The 21,579-nt window shown below is 61.4% G+C and overlaps 11 protein-coding genes across 11 annotated transcripts; 6 read left to right on the top strand and 5 right to left on the bottom strand.

Moving 5' to 3' along the window:
• Positions 1-24: 24 nt before the first annotated feature.
• On the bottom strand, positions 25-2,644 carry PAN0_012c4533 (vacuole protein; the record flags this gene model as incomplete). Its single annotated transcript, XM_014800070.1, has 2 exons — positions 25-1,663; positions 1,800-2,644. The coding sequence occupies 2 exons, from the start codon at positions 2,642-2,644 to the stop codon at positions 25-27; spliced, it is 2,484 nt and encodes an 827-aa protein (XP_014655556.1).
• A 369-nt stretch (positions 2,645-3,013) lies between these two features.
• On the top strand, positions 3,014-3,463 carry PAN0_012d4532 (uncharacterized protein; the record flags this gene model as incomplete). Its single annotated transcript, XM_014800069.1, has 1 exon — positions 3,014-3,463. The coding sequence occupies one exon, from the start codon at positions 3,014-3,016 to the stop codon at positions 3,461-3,463; it is 450 nt and encodes a 149-aa protein (XP_014655555.1).
• Positions 3,464-3,817: 354 nt separating this feature from the next.
• PAN0_012c4531 (potassium transporter) lies at positions 3,818-7,192 on the bottom strand (the record flags this gene model as incomplete). Its single annotated transcript, XM_014800068.1, has 1 exon — positions 3,818-7,192. One exon carries the CDS (start codon positions 7,190-7,192, stop codon positions 3,818-3,820), a length of 3,375 nt encoding a protein of 1,124 aa, XP_014655554.1.
• Positions 7,193-8,818: 1,626 nt separating this feature from the next.
• PAN0_012d4530 (endo-1,4-beta-xylanase) lies at positions 8,819-10,795 on the top strand (the record flags this gene model as incomplete). The annotated part of the gene is made up of 1 exon (XM_014800067.1): positions 8,819-10,795. One exon carries the CDS (start codon positions 8,819-8,821, stop codon positions 10,793-10,795), a length of 1,977 nt encoding a protein of 658 aa, XP_014655553.1.
• A 305-nt stretch (positions 10,796-11,100) lies between these two features.
• On the bottom strand, positions 11,101-11,985 carry PAN0_012c4529 (ceramidase; the record flags this gene model as incomplete). Its single annotated transcript, XM_014800066.1, has 1 exon — positions 11,101-11,985. The coding sequence occupies one exon, from the start codon at positions 11,983-11,985 to the stop codon at positions 11,101-11,103; it is 885 nt and encodes a 294-aa protein (XP_014655552.1).
• A 178-nt stretch (positions 11,986-12,163) lies between these two features.
• On the top strand, positions 12,164-12,823 carry PAN0_012d4528 (uncharacterized protein; the record flags this gene model as incomplete). The annotated part of the gene is made up of 1 exon (XM_014800065.1): positions 12,164-12,823. The coding sequence occupies one exon, from the start codon at positions 12,164-12,166 to the stop codon at positions 12,821-12,823; it is 660 nt and encodes a 219-aa protein (XP_014655551.1).
• Positions 12,824-12,860: 37 nt separating this feature from the next.
• On the bottom strand, positions 12,861-14,081 carry PAN0_012c4527 (ketopantoate hydroxymethyltransferase; the record flags this gene model as incomplete). The annotated part of the gene is made up of 1 exon (XM_014800064.1): positions 12,861-14,081. One exon carries the CDS (start codon positions 14,079-14,081, stop codon positions 12,861-12,863), a length of 1,221 nt encoding a protein of 406 aa, XP_014655550.1.
• Positions 14,082-14,533: 452 nt separating this feature from the next.
• PAN0_012d4526 (phosphatidylinositol transporter protein) lies at positions 14,534-16,312 on the top strand (the record flags this gene model as incomplete). The annotated part of the gene is made up of 1 exon (XM_014800063.1): positions 14,534-16,312. The coding sequence occupies one exon, from the start codon at positions 14,534-14,536 to the stop codon at positions 16,310-16,312; it is 1,779 nt and encodes a 592-aa protein (XP_014655549.1).
• Positions 16,313-16,618: 306 nt separating this feature from the next.
• Positions 16,619-17,437, top strand: PAN0_012d4525 (ribonuclease H-like protein; the record flags this gene model as incomplete). Its single annotated transcript, XM_014800062.1, has 2 exons — positions 16,619-16,980; positions 17,047-17,437. 2 exons carry the CDS (start codon positions 16,619-16,621, stop codon positions 17,435-17,437), a joined length of 753 nt encoding a protein of 250 aa, XP_014655548.1.
• Positions 17,438-17,639: 202 nt separating this feature from the next.
• On the bottom strand, positions 17,640-19,289 carry PAN0_012c4524 (microtubule binding protein; the record flags this gene model as incomplete). The annotated part of the gene is made up of 1 exon (XM_014800061.1): positions 17,640-19,289. The coding sequence occupies one exon, from the start codon at positions 19,287-19,289 to the stop codon at positions 17,640-17,642; it is 1,650 nt and encodes a 549-aa protein (XP_014655547.1).
• A 587-nt stretch (positions 19,290-19,876) lies between these two features.
• Positions 19,877-21,544, top strand: PAN0_012d4523 (SSrecog-domain-containing protein; the record flags this gene model as incomplete). Its single annotated transcript, XM_014800060.1, has 1 exon — positions 19,877-21,544. The coding sequence occupies one exon, from the start codon at positions 19,877-19,879 to the stop codon at positions 21,542-21,544; it is 1,668 nt and encodes a 555-aa protein (XP_014655546.1).
• Positions 21,545-21,579: the final 35 nt, after the last annotated feature.

Raw genomic sequence — 21,579 nt, 5'->3', positions numbered from 1 at the left:
ATCACCATTTCTTCACCGACTGCATCAGCGCGTCTTTGCGTCTTCGTACGCCTCGGTGCGGATGTCGAACTGGGCGAACTGGGCGAGGCGGTCGGCGAGCGTGGAGGCGCCGAGGAGGGCGGGGGTGAGCACGCCGCCTTTCACGCCGGGGAGGTCGCGGTCGCTGGTGGCGAGGATGGTGAGTGCAGCCTCGGTGATCATGCGCGCGGTGAGGAGGTAGCCCGGATGACCTTTGGCCGACATCTTGCAGAGGGCCTTGGTGCCGTCGGTGGCGGTGGCGAGCGTGTCGACGCGGAGCCTGGAGTTGTGGAGCGAGTGCTCCGAGGGGCCGGAGTTGGGTTTCATGGAGCGCGCGATGAGGGCGCGGATGGGCGCGATGTTCATGAGCACCCAGATGGAGACGACGCCGAGGTAGGCGACCACATATGCGACGATTTTGTTGGGGAGGAGGGTGCCTTCCTTGTAGGCGAAGGAGGAGCCGTATGCCGAGGGGGAGGAGTGGTGTTGGAGGAGGCCCCAGGTGCGTGTGACGGTGCGCGTGTTGTGGATGGAAAAGGTGTTTTGCGCACCCCACTTGCGGCGCTGCTCGAACCAGCGCACGGGGCTGGCGAAATCGAGACTGTGCGGCTTGGAGATGGGCGAGAGCCAGTCGCCGCGCACGGCGAACATCTGCTGCTTTTCGGAAGCCATGGAAACCGCGCTGGCGAGCGTGCCTGCCGAGAGGTCCTTGGGCAGTTCGTAGGCGCACTCGACCAGCGCGACGTCTTTGCCGCTGAGCTGTTTGGCCTTCTGGGCGGCGAGGAAGGTGGAGAGGTCAAAGGGGAGCGAGTCGAAGCCGACGCTGTTGGCGATGACGACGCCTTTGGCCTGGGCGTCCGCGTGAAACTGGCTGATGCAGTCCGAGTTGAAGCCCGTCTCGCCGGAGAGATCGACGTAGTGCGTCGAGGACTCGAGGCAGGCGCGCACGACGGCGAGCGCGTTGAAGGGACGATAGGGGCCGACGATGTTGATGAGCACGCGTGCCTGCGAGGTCATGGCAGTAAGCGTCTCGTACTTGGCCGTCTCGGCCTCGATCACGCCGACAGTGTCGGGCAGGTTGAGCGACTTTTTCAGCGAGGCGAGACGCGAGGCGGAGCGACCGGCAACGGCCCACGGACGCTGCTCCGGATGCGAGAGGAGGTACTTGCACACGAGCTGGCCCGTAAAGCCCGTGGCGCCGAATACAACCACATCGTACTTTTTGGACATGTTGATCAAGGGTCTGACGAAGGGCCAAGTGGCGAGAGTGTTGGTAGGGTGGGATGAAGAGGCAAGGTGAGAAGAAGGCAAGGCCGACGGTTGCATGCGAGCTTGGGCGGTGGTGACGTCGGGGCGTGAAAGCGGGAGCGCACTTTCCTTGCTCCACACGGCTGTGACGCGCCAAGTGACACACGTGCGAAATTTGCAGCACGCTGCACCTCGAAACTCGCCCAAACGCACGTCCGGGCGGTAACGCGGCAAGGCCCAACTTTCAGCTTTAACACGCCTCGGCGGGGCGCGCACGGCGTTACGGTGGAGACCTCCGACGACTTGGGGCTCGACGGCGTAACGCGCGCGGCCATCTAGCTTGTCTTTCTCATGCTCCCGTCGACATTGCTCGTGCGATCCACCTCCATGTGTGGCGCTGGCATGGTTGTTTGTGAGAAAAGAAGAAGCACAAGTCTATTGCTATGCGAGATGGGGGTTGCTATGCTCCCGCCGCCTGTTTGGCCATCTGCACCACATTCTCCACTTGCAACGCGCCACGCGGCTCGCTATACGCCTCGAAGGCATACACACCCGCAAAGACCAAAAAAAGCGTTGCGCCGCCGAGGGTGACGTGTTTGACGCTGATCTTTGTGGCGAGCCAGCTGCCGGCTACGACGGCCATGGAGGTGCAGCAAGCGTGGCCTGCGATGGTGCCTATGCATACGAGGGTGACGTTGTGTGCTGCGGCGAGGGCGATGGTTGCGATCTGGGAGCGGTCGCCCCATTCTCCCAGAAAGGTGAGGATGAAGGCTTGGGCGAAGACGGGGCTGAAGCAGAGGCCGCAGAGGTTCTTGGTGCCTTCGCGCAGGCTATTCCCCACCGCCCCTGCGCGTTTGCCGGCGGGCGAGGGGGTGGGGTGGCCTTGTTCGAGGGTGTCGAGTTCGTGTGTGTTTTCGAGTTCGATTTCGCGTTCGGCCTCGTGCCATTCTTCCTGCATCTCGTCGCCGCTCATCTGCAACCCATCGCGCACCATCTTGAGGCCGAATACGAGGAAGAGCGCGGCGGCCATGAGGTTGGTGAGGCTCTTTGGCAAGAGTGAGGGGAACATTACGCCGAGAAGCGCGGAGAGCACCGACATGACGGCTAGGCTGGCAAAGGCGCCCGTGAAGACGACGAGACGGCTCTGGCGCATGGCGAGGATCGCGGCGATCAGGAAGGTTTTGTCGCCGATTTCCGAGACGATGATCATGGCGAAGGACGACCAGAGCGCGCGAGGGTCGTGCTGGAGTGCATCGTGAAGGCCCAGGGCGGTGGTGTAGGACGAGAAGGTGCCCGGAAGTACGCCCGATTCGCTCCCGCCCATCACCATGCCCAGACCGAGAGAGGTGGCGTTGTTGAGCGCCGTATCCGCCGCCATTGTGGATGTGCCCAGAGGAAAAAAAAACCCAGCCGAGCAAAAAGCAAGGCAAGTCGGTAGAGATCGTTGGTCTCGTTAGACGACTGGTGGTGGTTGCTGAAGGTGGGGACAAAGAAGTGGCTTGGGTGGGCATTGCAGCTCGGGGCCAAGTTGGACATTCTTGCGGCGGTGTGTGTGTGTGTTGTGTTGGGCGTGGCGGAGGGCGCGTCCTGAGACCCTGGGGTGTCTTTGTCAGGCTTACAAAGCAGCTGCCTTGAATTTCGCGGGAGTCGGCTGCGCTGCTTGTGCGGGTTTGTGGAACTTTTTGAGATTTTACGTTCTCCTCCTCTTCACCTCACGCACGATATATCTTCTTGCCATCCTTTAACGATGGAGCCGGCACTACCCCTACCTTTGCGACTGGAGCTTGCGCATGCCCCGGTGTCGATGGACCACACCGCAGTCTCGGAATCCATCTCGTCGTTCCTCGCGCAGTACGCCGCAAGGACGGGCACGCACAATGCGTCCGAAGACGCCGCCGGCTCCACGGGCGGCGTGGTGGCGGCACAACTCACAAGGCTCATGAACGGCCTCGCCGGCAAGATCGACTATGATGCATTTACCGCCATGATCGCCGGGACGGTGGATGAAGAGATGGAGACGCCAATGGAGGTGCTCGAACCATCGACGCAGCAAGAACCACAGACCAAGGTCCACGAGGAGCAAGTGGATCAAGCCACTTCAACCGAAAAGGAAATGAAGGACAAGAAGGAAAAGAAGGATAAGAAGGACAAGAAGGATAGGAAGAAGAAGGACAAGGTCAAGTCCGAGTCTTCTTAGTCCTCCACACACACACACTCGCCCTTATCCTCTACGTTTGTCTTGCTCGACCATTCATGTTTGTACTTGTATCGACCGCTCCTTTCAATTCCATGCATTGCCGCTAGCACTGTCCGCATGTGCGCAGCCATACCCCAACCCAAAATACACGACGTCCGCCACTCGCCCTCACTCCACCACCTTGCATGCCTCCACGCAGCGCTGCACATGCTAGGTCGCATCCTTCTCTGCGCCACCACCGACAGCTCGCATCGCCCTCACGCGCTGCCTCTCTTCACGCTTCGCACACTTTGCCAAACAGCCATCTGCAGAGGCGTGAATGCGATTCCTATTTGAACTCAACGACGACGGTGGCTACTCTCTACCCGTGAGCGGATCATGCACGCCGTGCGGCGTAGACGAGCCCGCCTGCCTAGCGAGCTGCGTCTCATGCTCGTCGAGCCGCTGTTTGCCCTTGCTGCCCTTGCTGCTTGTGCTGGCTTCGGAATGGAAGCTGGGCGGCTTGTCGCCGCGCGTAGGCGTCTGCGCCCTACTCTCGCTCAGCGGCGTCAAACCCGCTGGCATCTCGTCGATCGCTGTCAACTGCCCCGGCGATGCCACCATCCCCGTGCCCCCTGCAGCCGAGGCGTGCAAAGGCATGGCACTCGGCGGCAACGTCATGGTAAAGCTCCGGCGAGGTTCGTGCACCTCCGCATGCTGCTTGGGCGAAAGAGATCCATACTCGCCTCCTGGAGGAACGCTCCCGCGGCGCGTGCGTGGGCCGAGGGCAAACGATACACCAGACTGCGTACGCTGCACGGCCGACATACCGTTCTCCCCTCCGCTGCCCGTACTGCCACTGCGCTGGTGGTACACCTCGGTGCTCATCGAAGGCCTTGGAGCCGTAGGATCCACAAAGGTGCTATCGCGCTCCCACTCGTCCAGATGCGACACGTCGTCGTCCAGCATATCCTCCAACTCCAGTTCCGAAGGCAACAAAATAGCCCGGTCGATCGCCACAGGCAACCCGCGGTGGCGACCGCGAATCATCACCGCACACACCACCAGCTTGGACAGCGTGTGGAAGCGACCCGACAAACTGAACGCATCGAAGGGCGTACCCAGACTCAGGCCCACAGTGCCGTAGGCCGAGGTGAGCTCGAAGAGGCAGCTGAAGATGGTGAACCAGCCGTTGGAGTTGGGGTCCTGGATATCGTCGCGCTCGATGATGCATACCAGCCACAGCGCAAAGCCGAGCCACCAAATGTCGAATGCCAGCTGACGACGTGCGTGCGACGCCAAAAAGGATCCCCACACTTTCGGATTGCCAGACTCCTGCGGCAGGTTACCTGGGTCCGTCGGTTCGTCGCCGTACACGCCGAGCGACTTTTCCTCGTACACGTTGGTGCTGCGCACGGACAGCGCAAGCGGGAACGGCGAGAGGTACATCATGACGACGTACAAGAACTGCACCGCCGGAGCGAGCGTCAGCAGGCTCACCACCGTGAACCCCGCGGCGCGCACGGCGATCGACTGAAACAGCCCGTCGAAAACCCTGATGTCGAGCTTGATCGACTCGATCGTCGGATTGTTGATGTCGAGGATCAGAAACGCCAGCCAGTCGATCGAGGTGAACACCACCAGCACAAAGGCCAGGAACCACGTCTGGCTCGAGGGAAAGAGGTAGACAAAGCACCGACGCGGATGGTCCAGCAGAAACCGCAGCGTCTCGTACACGCTCGACCCCTTGGGCACGCACAGCGACACGATCCAAATAAAAAACCGCAGCGCGATCGGAAAGCCCGTATTGCCCGCCAGGATCAAAAACGCCATGGGGATGAGCAGAAAGTAGGCGTCCTGCATGAGCGTCATGCTCGTGTCGATGAGCGACATGCCCGTGTTGGTGTACGCCGACACCACGTTGAAGAACCAGAACCACGTGTAGTTGGGCCGGTTCGCACCCTGCTGCTCAAACGCAGGTCGGTACTTTGCAAACGCACCGCTGTTGATGTACGGCGCCACGATGGTGATCATGCCGAGGTTGATCATGAGCCAGTAGGCCGGGATGAGCTTGGCGAGCAGATCGAGTGCGCGGTACTCGACACCGCCGAGTTCGTCCCTCTGCGCCTCGGTGAGCGCGTGGAAGCGCGAGTTGCCGGTGACCGTCGCGTCGAACGACAGATAGGGGGCCGTCTTGGATCCGCCGTCGGTGAGTCCACCGCCAGAGCGCACCGAGGTGAAAGTGGAGGTGCGCGGCATGGTCATGGTCCTCTGGAAGCGCTCCTGGACGCCGGGCATGGCCTTCTTGATGGCCAGACCGGCGATCTCGAGCGGCGTGGGGAATCCTCCGAGGCCACGCTGCTTGGCCGAGGTCTGGGTGCGTGCCAAGGGGACGCCGCGTCCGTAGCCCGTACGGCCCGAGGCGTAGGATCTTCCGGTGACGGTGCGGTTGAAGTTGGTGTTGCGCTGACGCATGCCGGCGCCGGGCCTGTTGAAATGGGTGCCCGTGGTATAGCCGGACGACTCGGCGGGAGAACGGTAGTCGCTAGGCACGGCGAACTCGACGGTCTGGGCGCGTGGGAACATGTCGTGCTTCTCGTGGGCATTGTAGGTGGCCATGAGGCCGGTGTCGGAGCCTCGACGGAAGTGCGACTGGGGCGGGTCGGAGACGCGCCTGCCTCGTCCGAGCGGTGGGTGGTCGGGGAAGCGAGCGCGAAGCGGCGGCGACTGCGGCATGGGTGCGTCGGCGATGTCATGGGCGTCTTCGTCTGCCACGGCCTCTTCGTCGCTGTCTGCCTCTGGATCGTGACGGCCGCTGAAGCGTGGGATGGAGAGTCTGCGGCGAGGAGCCGAGTCTGTTGTGCCGGGCTCGGCGACTTGGCTTGGATCGTGCGGGAGCGAGATGCGAATGCTGGGATGTTGCTGGTCCGGCTCGTCGGGCTCGTCTCTTCGGTCGGACTCGGATGTGGTGGAAAGGATGCTTGCGCCTGGCTGAGCAGCGGCGGCTGCTGCGGCGGTGGCAGGCTCGGATGTGAGTGGACCGGCGAGGATGCGATGGTCTGGGATCGTGTTGGAGGGGTCACCGGCCGAATTGATGAGAAAGGCGGGACCGTCGATGCGACGGATCATGTCTGCGCGCAGGGGCTTGCGTTTTGGTTTTGGTTTGGACTGCTTCTTTTCGATGCGACGGAGTTCGATGTGGCCGCTGGAGCTGGAGTCGGTGCGGTCGGCGTCGTCAGTGTCGTCCAAGGTGGTTGCGCTGTCGGAGGCCTTGAGGCCGACCATGCGCTGTAGTTTGGCGATGTTGTGGCGACGTTCTCTGCGCTGCTGCTCCTCGACGTCGTGCATGCGCTTGCGAACTTTGGCGCTGCGGCGGACGACGTGGTCGAACTTGCGACGGAAAAAGTGCCTGCGGATCCAGATCATGGTGACGCTGACGGCCGAGATGTTGCCGATGCACATGAGGATGAAGAGGATGGCCTGCTGACCGCCGTTCGCGGTGCTGATGTTGATGGTGACGAGGCCGGTGACGGTCATGGCCGAGACGCAACAGAAGAGGGCATCGATAAAGTTGATGTGCGTCTCGCCGTTGCACGCGTAGAAGATGGCGGCGGCGATGAGGGGCACAAAGGTGAAGACGAGCACATGCACCCTGAAGAAGTTGAGGTTCTTGCCACACCAGCGCGCGGCCGAGCGGAACCTGGCGCGGACGGCGGCTGCGCGCGGACCGGCGGCGATGCGTTCGAGCATGGTGGGCCAAGATGTATGCGTTGGCGGCGGTTCAGATTGGAGTGTGAGGGTGTGCGCGTGCTGTCAAGAGGGACAGCTTTGTGTGTCATTGAACGGCGTTCATGATGACGTGTGTGAGCGGAAGAGGGCGCGCGATGGTGGTGATGGTAGGAGGTGAGGCGAAGAGGCGGCGAGGAGGAGGAGAAGAGGCGAAGAGGAGAACGTGCATGAAAGAGCGCTCGGAAAGTGCGCGATTTGCCAAATCCGACTGAAATCTGCCAGCGACCGCCGCCGGCTGGCTGGGTTGCTGCCCTGAGAATAGCAAAAATGACGCGGAGAAAATCCAGGCTGCAGGTGCGCCCCCTCACTGCCGTACTTCTGGCCCAACTGGCCCAACTGGCCCAACTAGGCCAACTCTGGGCCAACTGGGCCAACTCGGGGCCCCTGCCACCACCAACCTAGGCGCAAGCCAAGCCAACCCGATAACGCGGATGGGTTGAGGGTAGCGAATGTCGCCCTCGAATTTCGGCCCGATTTTCCTTTTGCAAAACACGCCAGAGTATTCAAATTGCGGCGTAACACTTTGTCAATTTTTCTCGACCTCGCCCAGCCAACTGCAGCCCCTGCTAGGAAAGCCCACTCGTTCTTGATTGAGATCAGCGGCCCACCTTGGACTGCCCTTCGCCGCCTGCCAGCTCTCCCTGCGTTGCTGGACGAGGATATTGTCTGCAGATGCCGCTGCGCTGATACTGTGCCAAGAGGCCGATCGCGCCCACAACGGCGATCTGCGTGCGGGTGTGCAGGTGCAGGTCCATCCCAAAAAACCACTTCGCCAGTTCAAACGACACATGGCGATGCCAGCTCGACACCGACAGAAGTCGCTGTTTCCAATCGATTCAGCTTTCATCTGAACCAAGACACGCTGAGCCGCTGGTCCGTAGACCGAATTGACTTGGCAATCTGGCAGGCACGACAACGATGGCCTCCGCCGGCGCAAGCGGATCAGCGTGGGCTGATGAAGGCAGCATCGAGGCTCGGAGACTGCTGCAGCGTGCAAGCGTGTGCACAGGCTGCTCAGAAGATTTGGTGAAGAGTCAACCCACCATCGCGAAAAGCGGCCAACGTAAGCATGCTCCCCGGCAATCGAGCAACATCCGCCCACACTTCATTTCTGGACGCCCAGCAACACAGGCACATCAAGCAGCGCCTAATCCCCCACCTTTTTCTACAACGCTCGACGTCTGTGCACGGTGCAGCGTGCACACGCTGTTGATCATCCTGACGCAGCAAGCCCAGAGTGGGTGGGATGTGAAACGTAACGTGGCTGCACGAGTATTCATATGCAGAGTGGCGGTGGCTCGACGCCCATCCCAAATGAGATGTTGCAGCGCCTCGCCCGAGCCCACCTCGACTGCGCCACCTCGGTTGCAGTGTGACCTTTCCCCCGTGCACATCGCACTCGTAGAGATGGAAAGGAACAGCATAGCACTGCGCATGCATGCAACACCCTCTCCCAGATCGAGATATATAACTCGCTCCCTTGGTCGATCTCTGGCTTTTCCTTCTCTCACCACAACACTTCTTTCTCTTTTTCCTTTTCCCCCATATCCCCATTTTTTAAACGCTCCACGAGTCCTTCCGGCAAAGATGGTGGGCACCAAGCTCGCGCTCCTCCTCATGCTCACCGCTGGCGGTGCGCTGGGTAAAGCTTCCAACATGCAGCGGCTGGACCGTGCGTCGCTCGTGCGTCGCGACAACAACGACCGCACGCCCGGCGGTACCCCCTTTGGACCCGGTGGTGCGGGTAGCCAGGCTGGCAACAACGACCGTGCTCCCGGTGGCACGCCCTTCGGTCCCGGAGGCTCGGGTGCCGGCGGACCTCCTATGCAGGCCTCGCTTGCTGCTGCGGCTCCCGGTGGTCAGAAGCACTGGGCGACGGATGCGTCGGGCATGAAGGGTGACGAGCTGGTCAAGAACCTCCCCGAGGGCTTCTTTGTCGGTTCGGCCATCGACAACCCGGACCTCAAGGACCCCCTCGCAGCTCCTCTGCTCAAGTACATGCCCTACGTTACGCCCGGTAACTCGCTCAAGATGCAGTTCGTCTATGAAAACGAAAATTCCTGGACCGAGCTTCTCACTGCGGCCGACAAGGCCAACGGCAAGGGTGCGCTCAAGTGGAAGTACCACACGCTCATCTGGGGCGCCGAGACGAGCCAAAAGATGATGCAGCAGAGCTTCAGCAAGGAGGCCATGATGAAGACCATCACCGACTTTGTCACCAACAAGCTGTGCGCCAAGATCGTCAAGGAGACCGACTTTTGGGGCATCGATGTGCTCAACGAGGTCTTCCGTGACGATGGCCAAGGATTCAAGAACAACGGCTACTTTGAGGTGATTGGAGAGGAGGGTTACATGGAGGTGCTCAAGCTCGTCAAGAAGCAGTGTCCTAACCAGAAGCTCATCGTCAACGAGTATGGTATGGAAAATGACAACCCCAAGTCGGCCTTTGCGTTCAAGACCATCAAGAAGTGGCTTGCCCAGGGCGTTCCTGTGGATGTGGTGGGCTTACAGTTCCATATCGGTCCGGATAACAAGTACGAGGACATGTACAATGCCATCCACCGCTGGACCTCGCAGGATATTCCTGTGGTGCTGTCCGAGATCGACGTGCCCATCAACCTTCCTCCCTCGCAGCAGGATCTCGAAAAGCAGGCCCAGACGTACGGAAACCTCATGCAGGCCGCTCTCGAGGGTGGCGCGTTCGGCGCGACCTTCTGGGGCATGATGGACTCGCACACCTGGTTCGGCACCCAGCAGGACCCCGGTGTGGGCAAGGGCAAGGTCGGCGCTCCCCTCCTGTTTGATGCCCAGGGCAAGCCCAAGCCCGCTTTCGCGGCGATTGTGGATGTCTTCAAGAAGTGGGGCAAGAAGCAGGCGGGTATCGCCAACGGTAGGGCTTCCGATCTTGGCCACGGCTCCAAGGGCGGCGATGATGCCAAGTCTGGCCCTGGTTCTGACGAGTCGTACGGTGCTGGTGCTGGCTCGAATGCTGGTGGCGATGCCGGTGCTGGTGCTGGTGCTGGTGCTCCCGGTGCTGGTGCTGGTGCTGGTGCTGGTGCCGGTGCCGGTGCTAGCGGCCCTGGTTCTCACGAGTCGTACGGTGCGAACGCTGGTGCCGGTGCTGGTGCTGGTTCGGGTGCTGGCGGTGCTGGCTCTGGTGACATCGACATGGGCCCTCCTGACCTTGGCGCTGCTCCTCGCACTCCTGGTGCTGGTGGTGCCGGTGCTGCTCCTGGCGCTAACGGCTCTGGCGCTCCCGGTGCCGGCTCTCCTGACGCTCCTGGCTCTGACGCTCCTGGTGCTAACGGCTCTGGTGCTCCTGGTGCCCCTGGTGCTGGCGCTCCTGGCTCCGATGGCTCCAACGCACCCGGTGGCGGCGCCTACGGCTCTTACGGTGCCAACTCGGACGCCGACGCTCCCGGCACCCAGCCCGGCGCACCCGGCGCCCCCGCCGCCAAGCACCACGGCCACCACGGTCACCACGGCCACCACCACGGCCACCACGGCAACAACGAGCAGCCGCAGCCCGAGCACTACCGCCGCTCGCTCGCGCGTCCCCTCTAAACCCCCTCACCCTTGCCTCTTGAATCTTTCGCACCATGTGCTTTGCAAATGTTGCAATTGTGTTTCACCTATCTTGGCGTGGCAGTGTGCATTGAGGCGGTCTCTATGGCTTGAGCTTCGTACTTGGTAACGTTATCCACCTTTTTTTTCTCGATATGCAGGTGTGGCTTCACTTGAATGGCTCGAGATTTCTACGAGCCAAGTTGTACACCTTGCATCTCGCTACGGCAGCGTCGATTGAGAAGCCAAGGCGCGTTCCACATACATTGTCCATCTTGATCCTCGATGTGCACGGTGTATGGCGTCTACTGCGTGATCTTTCTGCGTGCTTTGGGAGGGCTGTACGGCTTGACGCGCTTGACGATGGGAAACGCCGCCTTGGTAAGCTCGAAGTTGGCCGGCTCCTCCTTGTAGCACAGCGCGAGCAGCGACCCCGCAGTGATGAGCGAGTATGCGCCGTAGCCTGTGAGGATGTGCCACCAACCATGGCCCTCTAAAAACACGGCCCAGGGGTAGCCTACATATTGGCGTGCGGCGCGCAGCTGGGCGCAAAAGATGTTGTCCACGTTCCACACGCCGAATCCGGTGAGAAAGATCACTGCGCCAAAGAGGTATAACCGCGTAATCTCTTTCTTGCGTGCCTTTCCCGCGGCGGAGGTGAGGGGGGAGGGTGTGGCAGTGAGGAGGGAGATGACGCGCAAGGTGGATAGGATTTGGATCGCGGCGTATGCGCATTGGTGAAACACCGGATTACCATTGCGCAGATACACGGCGGTAATCCATGCCACCATAGCAAAGAGAGACGAAGGTAGCAGAATTCGAAACCGCGGTTTGAGATGCGAGGGCGCCGTTTCGAAGACGCAATACGTGAGCAGGGCCGAGGTGTAGATCATGGGCAACTCGTCCAGCAGCTGGGTAGAATACAGCAGCGTAGCATGGAACCAGGCCGATCCAAACCCAACCAACGCCACCCCCAGGTGACACAGCGCAAAGCGAAGCGGCAGTGCCTGACGACGGCAGGAGAGAAAGCCGTAGAGCGAAAGCGCGATAAAGAACACGTTGGTGGCGGTGTTGATCGGCTCAGCAACGTAGTACGACCAGCGGTACTTTCGCTCGCACCACACGAGGGTGGATGTGATAGGACCCCAGTAGCCGGAAGCCACGGGAGAAGGATCGCGATACCAAGACATGTCGCCGCAAAGATGATGGTGCCTGTCCAACTTGGCTTTCACGCGAAAGGAGTCGTGTGTTGCCCAAAAAAGGCTCGCGGCTCGGAAGTCGGACTTGGGCGATTCTCGGCGACATGACACCACGGTGCGGTCCGAGGGAAATTGGGGCTAGACTCAACACCACCATCTGCTGCGCACAATGTCGTCGTCAAAGGAAGCAGGAGGAGGCAAGCGGAAGCGCGTGTCGCGGGCATGCGACCAGTGCTTCCTCAAAAAGGACCGGTGCGATGGCGAGTTGCCCGTCTGCACGTTTTGCAAGCAGCTCGAGCGCAGCTGCACGTACCTGCGACCGGAACGCAAACGTGGTCCCACGCAAGGGCTGCGGCCGAAACTCGAACAACACATCGCGGCGCTCGAAGCCACTTTGGGTTACGTCCTCGCTCAATCTGCCGCCAGTGTGGATGTGAGCGCGTTGCAAGCGGCGTCGGACGCACAGCGCAGGGTGTGGAGGCAAGAGTGGCTCGCCCATCCGGTGTGCTCCAAGTTGGCGCTCAGCGATACACCAAGCCCAGTCAAGAAGGAGGATGAAGAAGAGCAGGAGTCGGACGTGGATCTCGCACTGCCGCCCGAACACACTGCGACTGTGCGTGGGGAAGAGGAGGTCGGGGAGATGCCACGAGCGTCGTCGGGCAAGGGCGGAAGCTCTTTGCGCGGCCTGGTGCCCAGGGGTACGGATCCCAACGCAGCTCTCGGTGGATTCGAGATCCAGTTCGGTGGCAACCAGACCGACGAAGACTGGGTACGAACATTCACGCGGCCTCGATATTCATCATCATCACCACCGCCACGTCTGGCGTGAAATCCAAGCTGCAATTCAACTGTCGCAAGTGTGCAGTCTAGGAGGTGAGCTGGAGGAAGGCGGCCCATTCGGTCGACTTGATCTTGTACGCCTCATGGTCGTTGGGAAAGGAGCGATCGCGGACGGCGCGTGCATACGCCTGGACCGCGGCGATGCGCAGTGCGCCAATCGAGCCGGGAGCGCAAAAGTTGCGCACAAACTTGGGCGGTGCCGGCGCGAGTGGGCTAGCCGCCGGCATGACGGCGTGTTGCTTCTCGGTCTGTGCTTCCGCAGGTGCAAGTGCGGCCAGCACATGACCGGGACTGGTGAGGTCGGCGAGCACGTCGTTCATGACGAGAATCTGGCCGTCGGTCTTGTTGCCTGCGCCGATGCCGATGGTGGGAATGTCGAGCGCGTGCGAAATGTGCTCGCCCAGGCGTGTGGGGATGCACTCGAGCACCATGCTGAAGCACCCTGCGGCCTGGAGGGCAAGTGCGGCGTCGAGGATGTGCTTGGCGTCCGAGGCGGTCTTGCCCTGCACGCGGTAGCCCGAGGTGGACGCGATGCGCTGTGGCTGCAGCCCGACGTGGCCCATGACGGGAATGCCGCGCTGGGTGAGGTGCCGGATGAGCGGGATCGCCTCGTGCTCGCCCTCGATCTTGACGCCGTCGATGCCCGATTCTTGGATCAACTTGCCGACGGCAGCAACGACGGTGTCGAGTGAGCCGAGCGTGGCGACAAAGGGCAGATCGGCAATGACGAGCGGCGGCGGCGGGAGATCGATACCCGGGATGGGGGCGGAGAAGAGCGGAGCGTCGATGGCGCGCCTCACCGCCTGGCAGTGGTGGATCATGGCGTGGAGCGAGAGCGGCTGCGTCGAGGAGTGGCCGAGCGCGACGTTGGCGAGCGAATCGCCCACGAGGCACAGATCGATGGGCGCCGCGCGGATGGAGAGCGCAGTGGGGTAGTCATACGCGGTGAGACACACGATGGGCACGCCCGACTGCTTGAGTGCGTGGATGTCGGCGATGGTCTTGGCGCGTGGTGGTGCGGGGATTGCAATGGGCCCATCGGCTCGAGCCTTCCCCTTGATGTCGCTCGTGGGTGAAGCCGCGGCGGGCCACGAGCTGGGAGCCTGTGCTGACGACGAGAACGGCCTGGTGGCAGCAGCAGCGGCAGTGCGGTAGGAGCACGAGGGGGTGGGCGTGGCTAGGACGGTGGTGCGCGGGATGAACTGACGCAGCTGACGACGAGCCATGCCACCTGCTGTCGACGCCATGGCTTGGAAGAGGAGATAGTGGTGGTGGTGGTGGTGGTGGAGAAGGAGAAGGAGCCGCCAAAGTGTGGCCTCGGTTATGGACCTCGGATTGCCGGTTTTTTCTTTTGCGCTTCCTTTGGATTTGCGCATTCTTCTCAAAGAGGGGCCCAAAGCCAGCAGCTCAGAAAAGGCGCGTGGAATCCGAAAAAGCGCCCAACTTTTCTCCACATTTTATATTTTTGGTGGATGGGCATTTTGGCACTCTCTGCGCTGCGCCCGCAACTGAGCTTCTTTGGCGCAGAAATACGAATCGAGCGGCGCTGTGCCTGAGAGAGCGCAAGATTATTTAAATAAATAATTGGCCCGAGCGGATGGCGGTTGAGAGGCGGCGCTCAACTGCAATTCCAAGCCGCAAATGCCAGCCGACAGCCTCTCCTCCATCATCTCGACCATCCCCCACTTTTATGGCAAACATGCTCGAGTCTAGCGCCGTCGACTACCTCCACTCGCCCGGGTACCGTGCCAACCTCACGCCGTCGCAGACGCTCGCGCTGTTCAAGCTCTGGCGTCGCTTCCTGCGCCTGTGCGAGATCTCGTCGCACTCGACCGACTCGATCGCGCAACCACATCCACGCGCCAGCACCGACTCGAGCCGTCGCACCAACCAACGTCGCAGGCACAGAGCCACCGCGTCCGAACCTGCGTCGTCCGCCTCGACATCGCACGACAACCTCGATGCCAATGCGGGTGCACTCGACCCATCGGCGATACCCAAGGATGATAGGCTCAAGGAACACCTGCGCCACCTCGAGGAGAGTAAAGAGATGCAGGCGTTTCTGCTGCAGCATGGTGGGGCGGCGCTGCGCAGAGAGTTCTGGGCGATCGTCAAGGGCGAACACCCGGATGCGTACATGCTAAGGTGTCTGCGCGCGCGCAAGTGGGATGTGGATCGGGCACTCGCCATCATCGGTGCAACGTGTGCGTTTCGCGTCCAGTACAACGTATCCGCCATTATGAAGCATGCCGAGCTCGGGCTTACAAGCACACGCGGTGGATTCAACATCATGAACAATGGCCTGTCGTACATCTACGGTGCGACGGCAGCGGGCGAACCGGTGTACTTTATCGAGGTCGGTGCGCACTACTCGTCCAACCAGACCGCGGACGAGCTCAAGCGCGGCGTGATCCTCATGCAGGAGACGCTGCAGATGCTCATGCCCCCACCCGTCGAGCGCAAGGTGGTCATCTTCAACCTGTCCAATTTCGGCATTCGCAATATGGACTGGAGCGTCGTGCTGTTCATGGCCAAGACCATGGAGTCGTTCTACCCGGAAACCTTGGCGAGGGTGTACGTGCACGGCGCACCGTGGATCTTCAAGCCGATCTGGTCCATCCTCAGGCCGCTGCTGGATCCGGTGGTGCGCGACAAGGTGCACCTGACGTGGTCGGTGGACGAGCTCAGCGACCATGTGCCTGCAAAGCACCTGCCTCAATCGACGATACCAGGAGGAAAGATGGATTGGGCTTTCGAATACCCCGTACCGGACGAGGGCGAAAACGATATTCAGAAGGATGCGCAGACGGCGGGGGAGATGGAGACGCTCTACCGCGATGCGTGCGTCGAGTTCGAGTATGCCACGCGTGCGCTGGCGCGTGCGTACGGCGATGCGGCGCTCGCAGACGCAAAGGGAGCCGGAATCCGTCCCAAGTTCGGCCGCGCCAGGGGCAATGCAACGCCGGTAGACGATGAGGACTGGGAACCCGAGGGCACGGCGAGTCTACGTGCCAATCGCGATATCCTTGCGACAAAGGTGAGGGTGGCGTGGTTGAGGCTCAAACCGTACGTCGTCGGCACACTCAAGTACGACCGGTGGAGAGTCACCGATGCCCAAGGCACGATTCGTTGGACGTATACTACCACAGAGGGGGAAGAGGAGGTGCAGGTGCTGGGAGAGGGCACGTCGCTCGATGTGCTCCAGCGCAATCTGGCAGAACTCGACGCCGCCCAGCGCGTCACCAAGCCGCTGTCACAGCCGAGATTGGATGCTGCAACCAAGAGCAACGGGGCAAGTGCAAAAGTAGCTGCGACAGAACAAACGCAGAGCGAGGAGGAGCCGAGGGCGAGTACCGCAGCACATACCGCAGCATCGCAGCCCGAAAGTGAGGCGTTCCACGAACCGATCCCCGTGCATCCGAGCCAGATGGCCAAACTCCAGCCCCGAGACGCCGATGTCGATGCCAGCGCAGAATAGCACGCCGGCAATGCAAAAGTCAAACCCTACTTTACGGTGATAGTTGGTGTGTGTGTTTTGCGCCAACTCTAAAGCTTGTGAAGGGAGACTTAGGCGTCGAGTGTTGATGCAAGCGTTGCGCCGAGCTTGCAGTGCGCCCGAACCTAAGCACCCCGTAACCCAACTCGGTCAAGATGCACAGACGTGGAGGGTTGAAGCGTTGAAGCGTTGGTGTGGACCCTGCGTTTTTGATTTTTTTTTGGTCGGGGCGTGCGCAGACCACTTGCTTGCGACTGCGCCCATCTGGCCTTTCCACCACCACCGCGTATGATTCGAGCGCAACCTTTCCGCCACCTTGCACGTTTGCGGCCACGCACTCGCATCCGCATCCTGCACACCTCGCCTCCGCAAGCTGGACTCTGGTCGGCGCTAACCGCACTCTTCGAACCCTTGGCGACGATGGAGGCAGAGGGGCTATCGCCTATCCCGCCTCCTCCGGCGACGAGACGATTGGATGCGGGGGACGGACCACTGGTGTGGATCGACTGCGAAATGACTGGCCTCACCACGGCTGACCAACTGCTCGAAGTGGCGTGCATCATCACCGATGGCGACCTCACCCCGCTCGACGGTGGAGTGAGCTATGTGATCAAAACCCCGAAAGATGTGCTGGATAATATGAACGCCTGGTATGTCCACCATCCCCCTTCCTAACCCTAATTTAAGCTTACTGATGATGATTTCGGTTGGTGTAGGTGCGTGAGGCAGCATGGAGAGTCGGGCTTGACGGCAGAGTGTCAGTCGGATTCGTCGCACCCACATGCCTCGGTGCGTGCAGCCCTGCTAGCGTATGTGAGGGATAGAGTCCCCACACCCAACGCTGCCTGTTTGGCAGGAAATACAGTCCACGCCGACAAGGTATTTCTGGTCAAGGAAATGCCAGAGCTGGTACAGCATCTGCATTACCGCATCGTCGATGTTAGCAGCATCAAGGAGCTCGCCAAAAGGTGGTACGGTCAAGATGCGCTGTACAAGCACCCACAACAGTCTAAGGGTCAGGCGCACAGAGCGCTGTTCGACATCAACGCCAGCATCGACGAGCTCAAGTGGTACAGGCAGACACTCTTCAAACCAAACACCGCCTAACGCGAACTGATCCAATCCTCCAACTCGTTGCGACTCCAAAAGATGCAATCGCTCAATTCCTACACCTTTTCATGCGCGCCCAAACGCTCACTCGACCGTCACCAACCAAGGTGGCCCGCCCCTCTCCACTCACGCTGCACAACATCCCTGGACACTCGGGCGTATGCGAATGGGTTGGTGCATTGCTAGGCGGTGCGCGAATCTAGAGCGAGTTGAGCAGAGCCTCGCGCGCGCGCGCCTGGTTGGTCTTGAGCGTCTCGTTTTCCGCCTCGAGATGGCGGATGCGCGTATCGCGCTGCTCCACCTGCGTGCGCAGCTGCGCCACCAGCGACGACAGTCGCTCCACCTCGCCCGAAGCGCCACTGCCATTCGCACCGCCAGCTGCTGCAGCGGGAGGGATGGAGTCGTGCTTCACCGCGCCAAAGCTCTTGGCCTCCACCGGCGCAGCAGCGGGTGCAGGTGCAGGCGCCGACTTGACAGGTGAGGCGGCACGAACGGGCGTCGCCTTGACGGGTGAAGCAGCACGCGCTGGCGAGGAGACTGGCGCAGCGGCGGGTGTTGGTGCTGGAGCAGAAGCCGCGGGCGTCGGAGCAGGAACGTTCGCGCCACTGCTTACACCCTTGCCCGTTTCCAGACTGATAAGGTTGGGCGGGGCGCGCTTGCCCTCGAAAAAGTCCTTGGCCGACAGCGCAGCGACGGCGCTGGGTGCAGGCGGGAAGATGTCCGACTGGAACGACTCGGCCTTGCGCGGCACGCAGAACGACACCGGCTGGATGGTGGTACCCGTAATCTTGTACGCCTTGGCAATCTCGTTTTCGTCCGTGTTGAGGAAGCGGCGCGACACAAACGTCAGCCCGCGCTGCGGCTCGCTCGACTTGGACTCGGTGAGGTAGTGCAGCTCGTCGTTCTCGAGCTCGTAGTAGCGGATGTTGCCGTCGCCCTTGCCGGCGAGGAAGACAATGTTGTTGTCGCTCCAGAAGGGCATGATGATGCCGCTGCTCGAGTCGAGCGTCACCTGCTTGAGCGGGCCGGCGGCGAGGTTCGCCGTGTCCCACAGGAACATCTGACGGTCGGACATCTTGGAAAAGCCGGTGGTGATGGCGCGCTGCTTGTCGCCGCACCACACCACGCGCGCGCCCTTGATGCCGCCGTGCGAGTCGGCCACCTGCACCGGGTTCTCGCCCTGTCGCGGGTCGAATGTGCGGATCTTGCGGTCGCGCGAGGTGGCGATGAGCGTGGTGCCGGTGTAGTCCCAGTCGAGCGACTGGATCGTGTCGCTAAAGCCGCGCAGGCTGATGCTGGGCGAAGAGGCGGCGGTGGAGGCGTGCGAGACGTCAAACAGCTTCACCACGTGGTCGCCCGTCGCTGCCGCCAGCACGTTGGAGGCGGTGGGATGCCACACCACCTGGCCCACCTTGCGGCCGCCCGCCGAGACGCGCGCGAGGGGCTCAAAGTCCGTGACGCCGCCGTTGCGCTCGCGCTCCTTGTCGGACCAGTCGAGCTGCTCGAACGCGGCGTCGTCCACCTTCCAGAGCCCGATGGTGCCGTCGTCGGAGGCGGAGGCGACAAAGTTGTCCTCAAACGGACTGAAGGCCGTGTCGAGCACGGTGGCGGTGTGGCCGCGGCAGAGCGGGTAGATGTCCGGCAGCTTGCCCGAGCGGCTCACGGGGATCACGGCGAAGGCACCACCGCCCGACGCATTCCAGTTGATCGAGATGTACTTGCCGTTGGCGGCGATCAGGTTGGTGTCCCACGCATTGTTGGAGACCTTGACGTTTTCGTAGCACGCCTCCTTCTTGCCCACGTTCGGGTAGACGTGGCGGTACTTGGACGGTCGGACGAAGCGACTCATGTTCGAATACTAGGAGCGAGGCGTGGGGAGCGAGAGAGCTTTGGATGGATGGGTTGGAAAGGGAAGAAGTGGGGGTGATGCTCGCTCACCTCGGCTGACGCTGTCAGACATTTCGAGCCACACGCGGCCCTGTCGGTCTCGCTCTCTCCCCCCCCCTCTCCCTCCTCAACGTCGGGCACTGCAGCTGTGCTGTGCGGTCATCTCTCTCTCTCCATGCACTGCGCAGCTTCCGCACTCCGACCGGCAGTGATCCGTGCGGACATCGCTTTCGCCCTCGAAAATCGATTTCCGACTTTGTGACATATTATTGATGTAACAACGGTGAAATGTACGCTTCTCCCGACATCCGAACATTCGCAGTTCAGCGCAGTGCAGCGCGACTTGACCTTTGCAAGGCGCGCCTCGAAAGAGAGTCGGAGTGTCGCTCGATCGGCTGCCACTTTGGACTCTCGTGTCGCGTTGAGGCGCAGCAGCCAGAAGAAGCGAAGCTGCAGCAAATTCGTCGTGGTGGTCGGTGCTCACTGCCTGGCGACTCAGCCTTTCTCTTTCAACGACCACCACCACCACCTCTCGCATTCTTCGCCATCATGTCGGGAACAACACAGTGGGAAAACATCTTCCACGGCCTCGACACCACGCCGGGCAAGCTCAGGATGTCGCAGGGCGGTCTCGGCTGGAAACCCTCCGTGGGCGAAGGCACCACCATCACCATCCCCGCCGACCACATGGCCTCCTTCCAGTGGATCCGCGTCGCACGCAACTACCAGCTCTCCATATTCCTCGTCAAGGACCGCGATGCACCCTCCTCGGCGCAGACCAACCCGCGACGCACCAACTTCGACGGCTTTGTGCGCGACGACTTTGAGCGCCTCTCGTCGAGCATCCGCCAGTACTTCAACAAGAACCTCGACTCCAAGGAGGTCTCCACACGCGGATGGAACTGGGGCCAGGCAAAGATCACCAACCACGACGTCCAGTTCCTCGTGCGCGACAAGCTCGCCTTCGAACTGCCGCTCGCGCATCTCGCCAACAGCAACATCGCAAAGACAGAGGTGTCCATGGAGTTCCTCAACCCAGAGCAGCAGCAGCCCGGTGCCAACACTGGCTCCACCGATGGCTCCTCGTCCAAGTCCAGACGCATCAAGGGAGACCAGCTCGTCGAGATGCGTCTCTACGTGCCCGGTCAGGCGGCCAAGGACGACGGCAGCGATGCAGCGAGCGCAGCCGATGACGACGACAACAACGAGGAGACCGCAGCAGAGGCGTTCCACGAGGCGCTCAAGTCCAAGGCTGACATCGGCCAGGTGGCGGGCGACTCGATCGTCGTGTTCAAGGAGGTGCTCGTGCTCACGCCGCGTGGTCGCTACGACATTGACGTCTTTAGCACATTCATCCGACTGCGCGGCAAGACGTACGACTACAAGATCCTGTACAGCTCCATGAACAAGCTCTTCCTGCTGCCCAAGTCGGACGAGATCCACGTGATGCTCGTCATCGGCCTCGACCCGCCCATCCGCCAGGGTCAGACGCGCTATCCGTACCTGGTGCTGCAGTTCCCGCGCGAGGAGGAGATGGACGCCGAACTCAACCTCGACGACGAGACGATCGCCACAAAGTACGACGGCAAGCTCAAGAAGCGGTACGAGGAGCCGACGTTCCGCATCGTGACCAACATGTTCAAGGTGCTGTCCGGCCAAAAGGTGGCGACGCCCACGGATTTCGAGTCGTCGTCTGGACAGACGAGCATCAAGTGCAACGTCAAGGCGGCCGACGGCAATCTGTATCCGCTCGAAAAGTCGCTGCTGTGGGTGTCCAAGCAGCCGGTCTACGTGCCCTACTCGGAAATCCACCAGGCCATCCTTTCGCGTGTCGGCGGAGCCGTGGCGTCGTCCAAGACGTTCGATCTGCGCGTCAGCACCAAGGGCGGCACGGATCATACGTTCCAGTCCATTTCGCGCGAGGAGCTCGATCGGCTCAAGGCGTGGCTTGCGGAGCGCAAGGTGCGCATCAAGAACGAGATGGCCGAGGAGACGGGTGGACTGGCGGCGGCTGCGGCAGCGGGCCTGCTGAGCGACGACGACGAGGAGATGGGCGCGGCGGGCGGCGCAGATGACGACGAAGACAGCGAGGAGGACGAAGACTTTGCCGCCGATTCCGACTCGGACGGCGGCTCGCCATCCGAAGCGTCGTCCGACGACGATGACGCCGGCTACGACGAGGGCGACGAGAGGCCAAAGAAGAAGAGGAAGGACTGACAATCTTTCAGGCCCGTGCAATTTTTTTCAGTCGT

The sequence above is a fragment of the Moesziomyces antarcticus genome (genome assembly GCF_000747765.1).
Source record: "Moesziomyces antarcticus DNA, scaffold: scaffold_v10012, strain JCM 10317, whole genome shotgun sequence".
In the NCBI taxonomy this organism is placed as follows: Eukaryota; Fungi; Basidiomycota; class Ustilaginomycetes; order Ustilaginales; family Ustilaginaceae; genus Moesziomyces; species Moesziomyces antarcticus.
The sequence above is the reverse complement of the archived record's forward strand: the minus strand, read 5'-3'. Positions and strand labels throughout refer to the sequence as shown.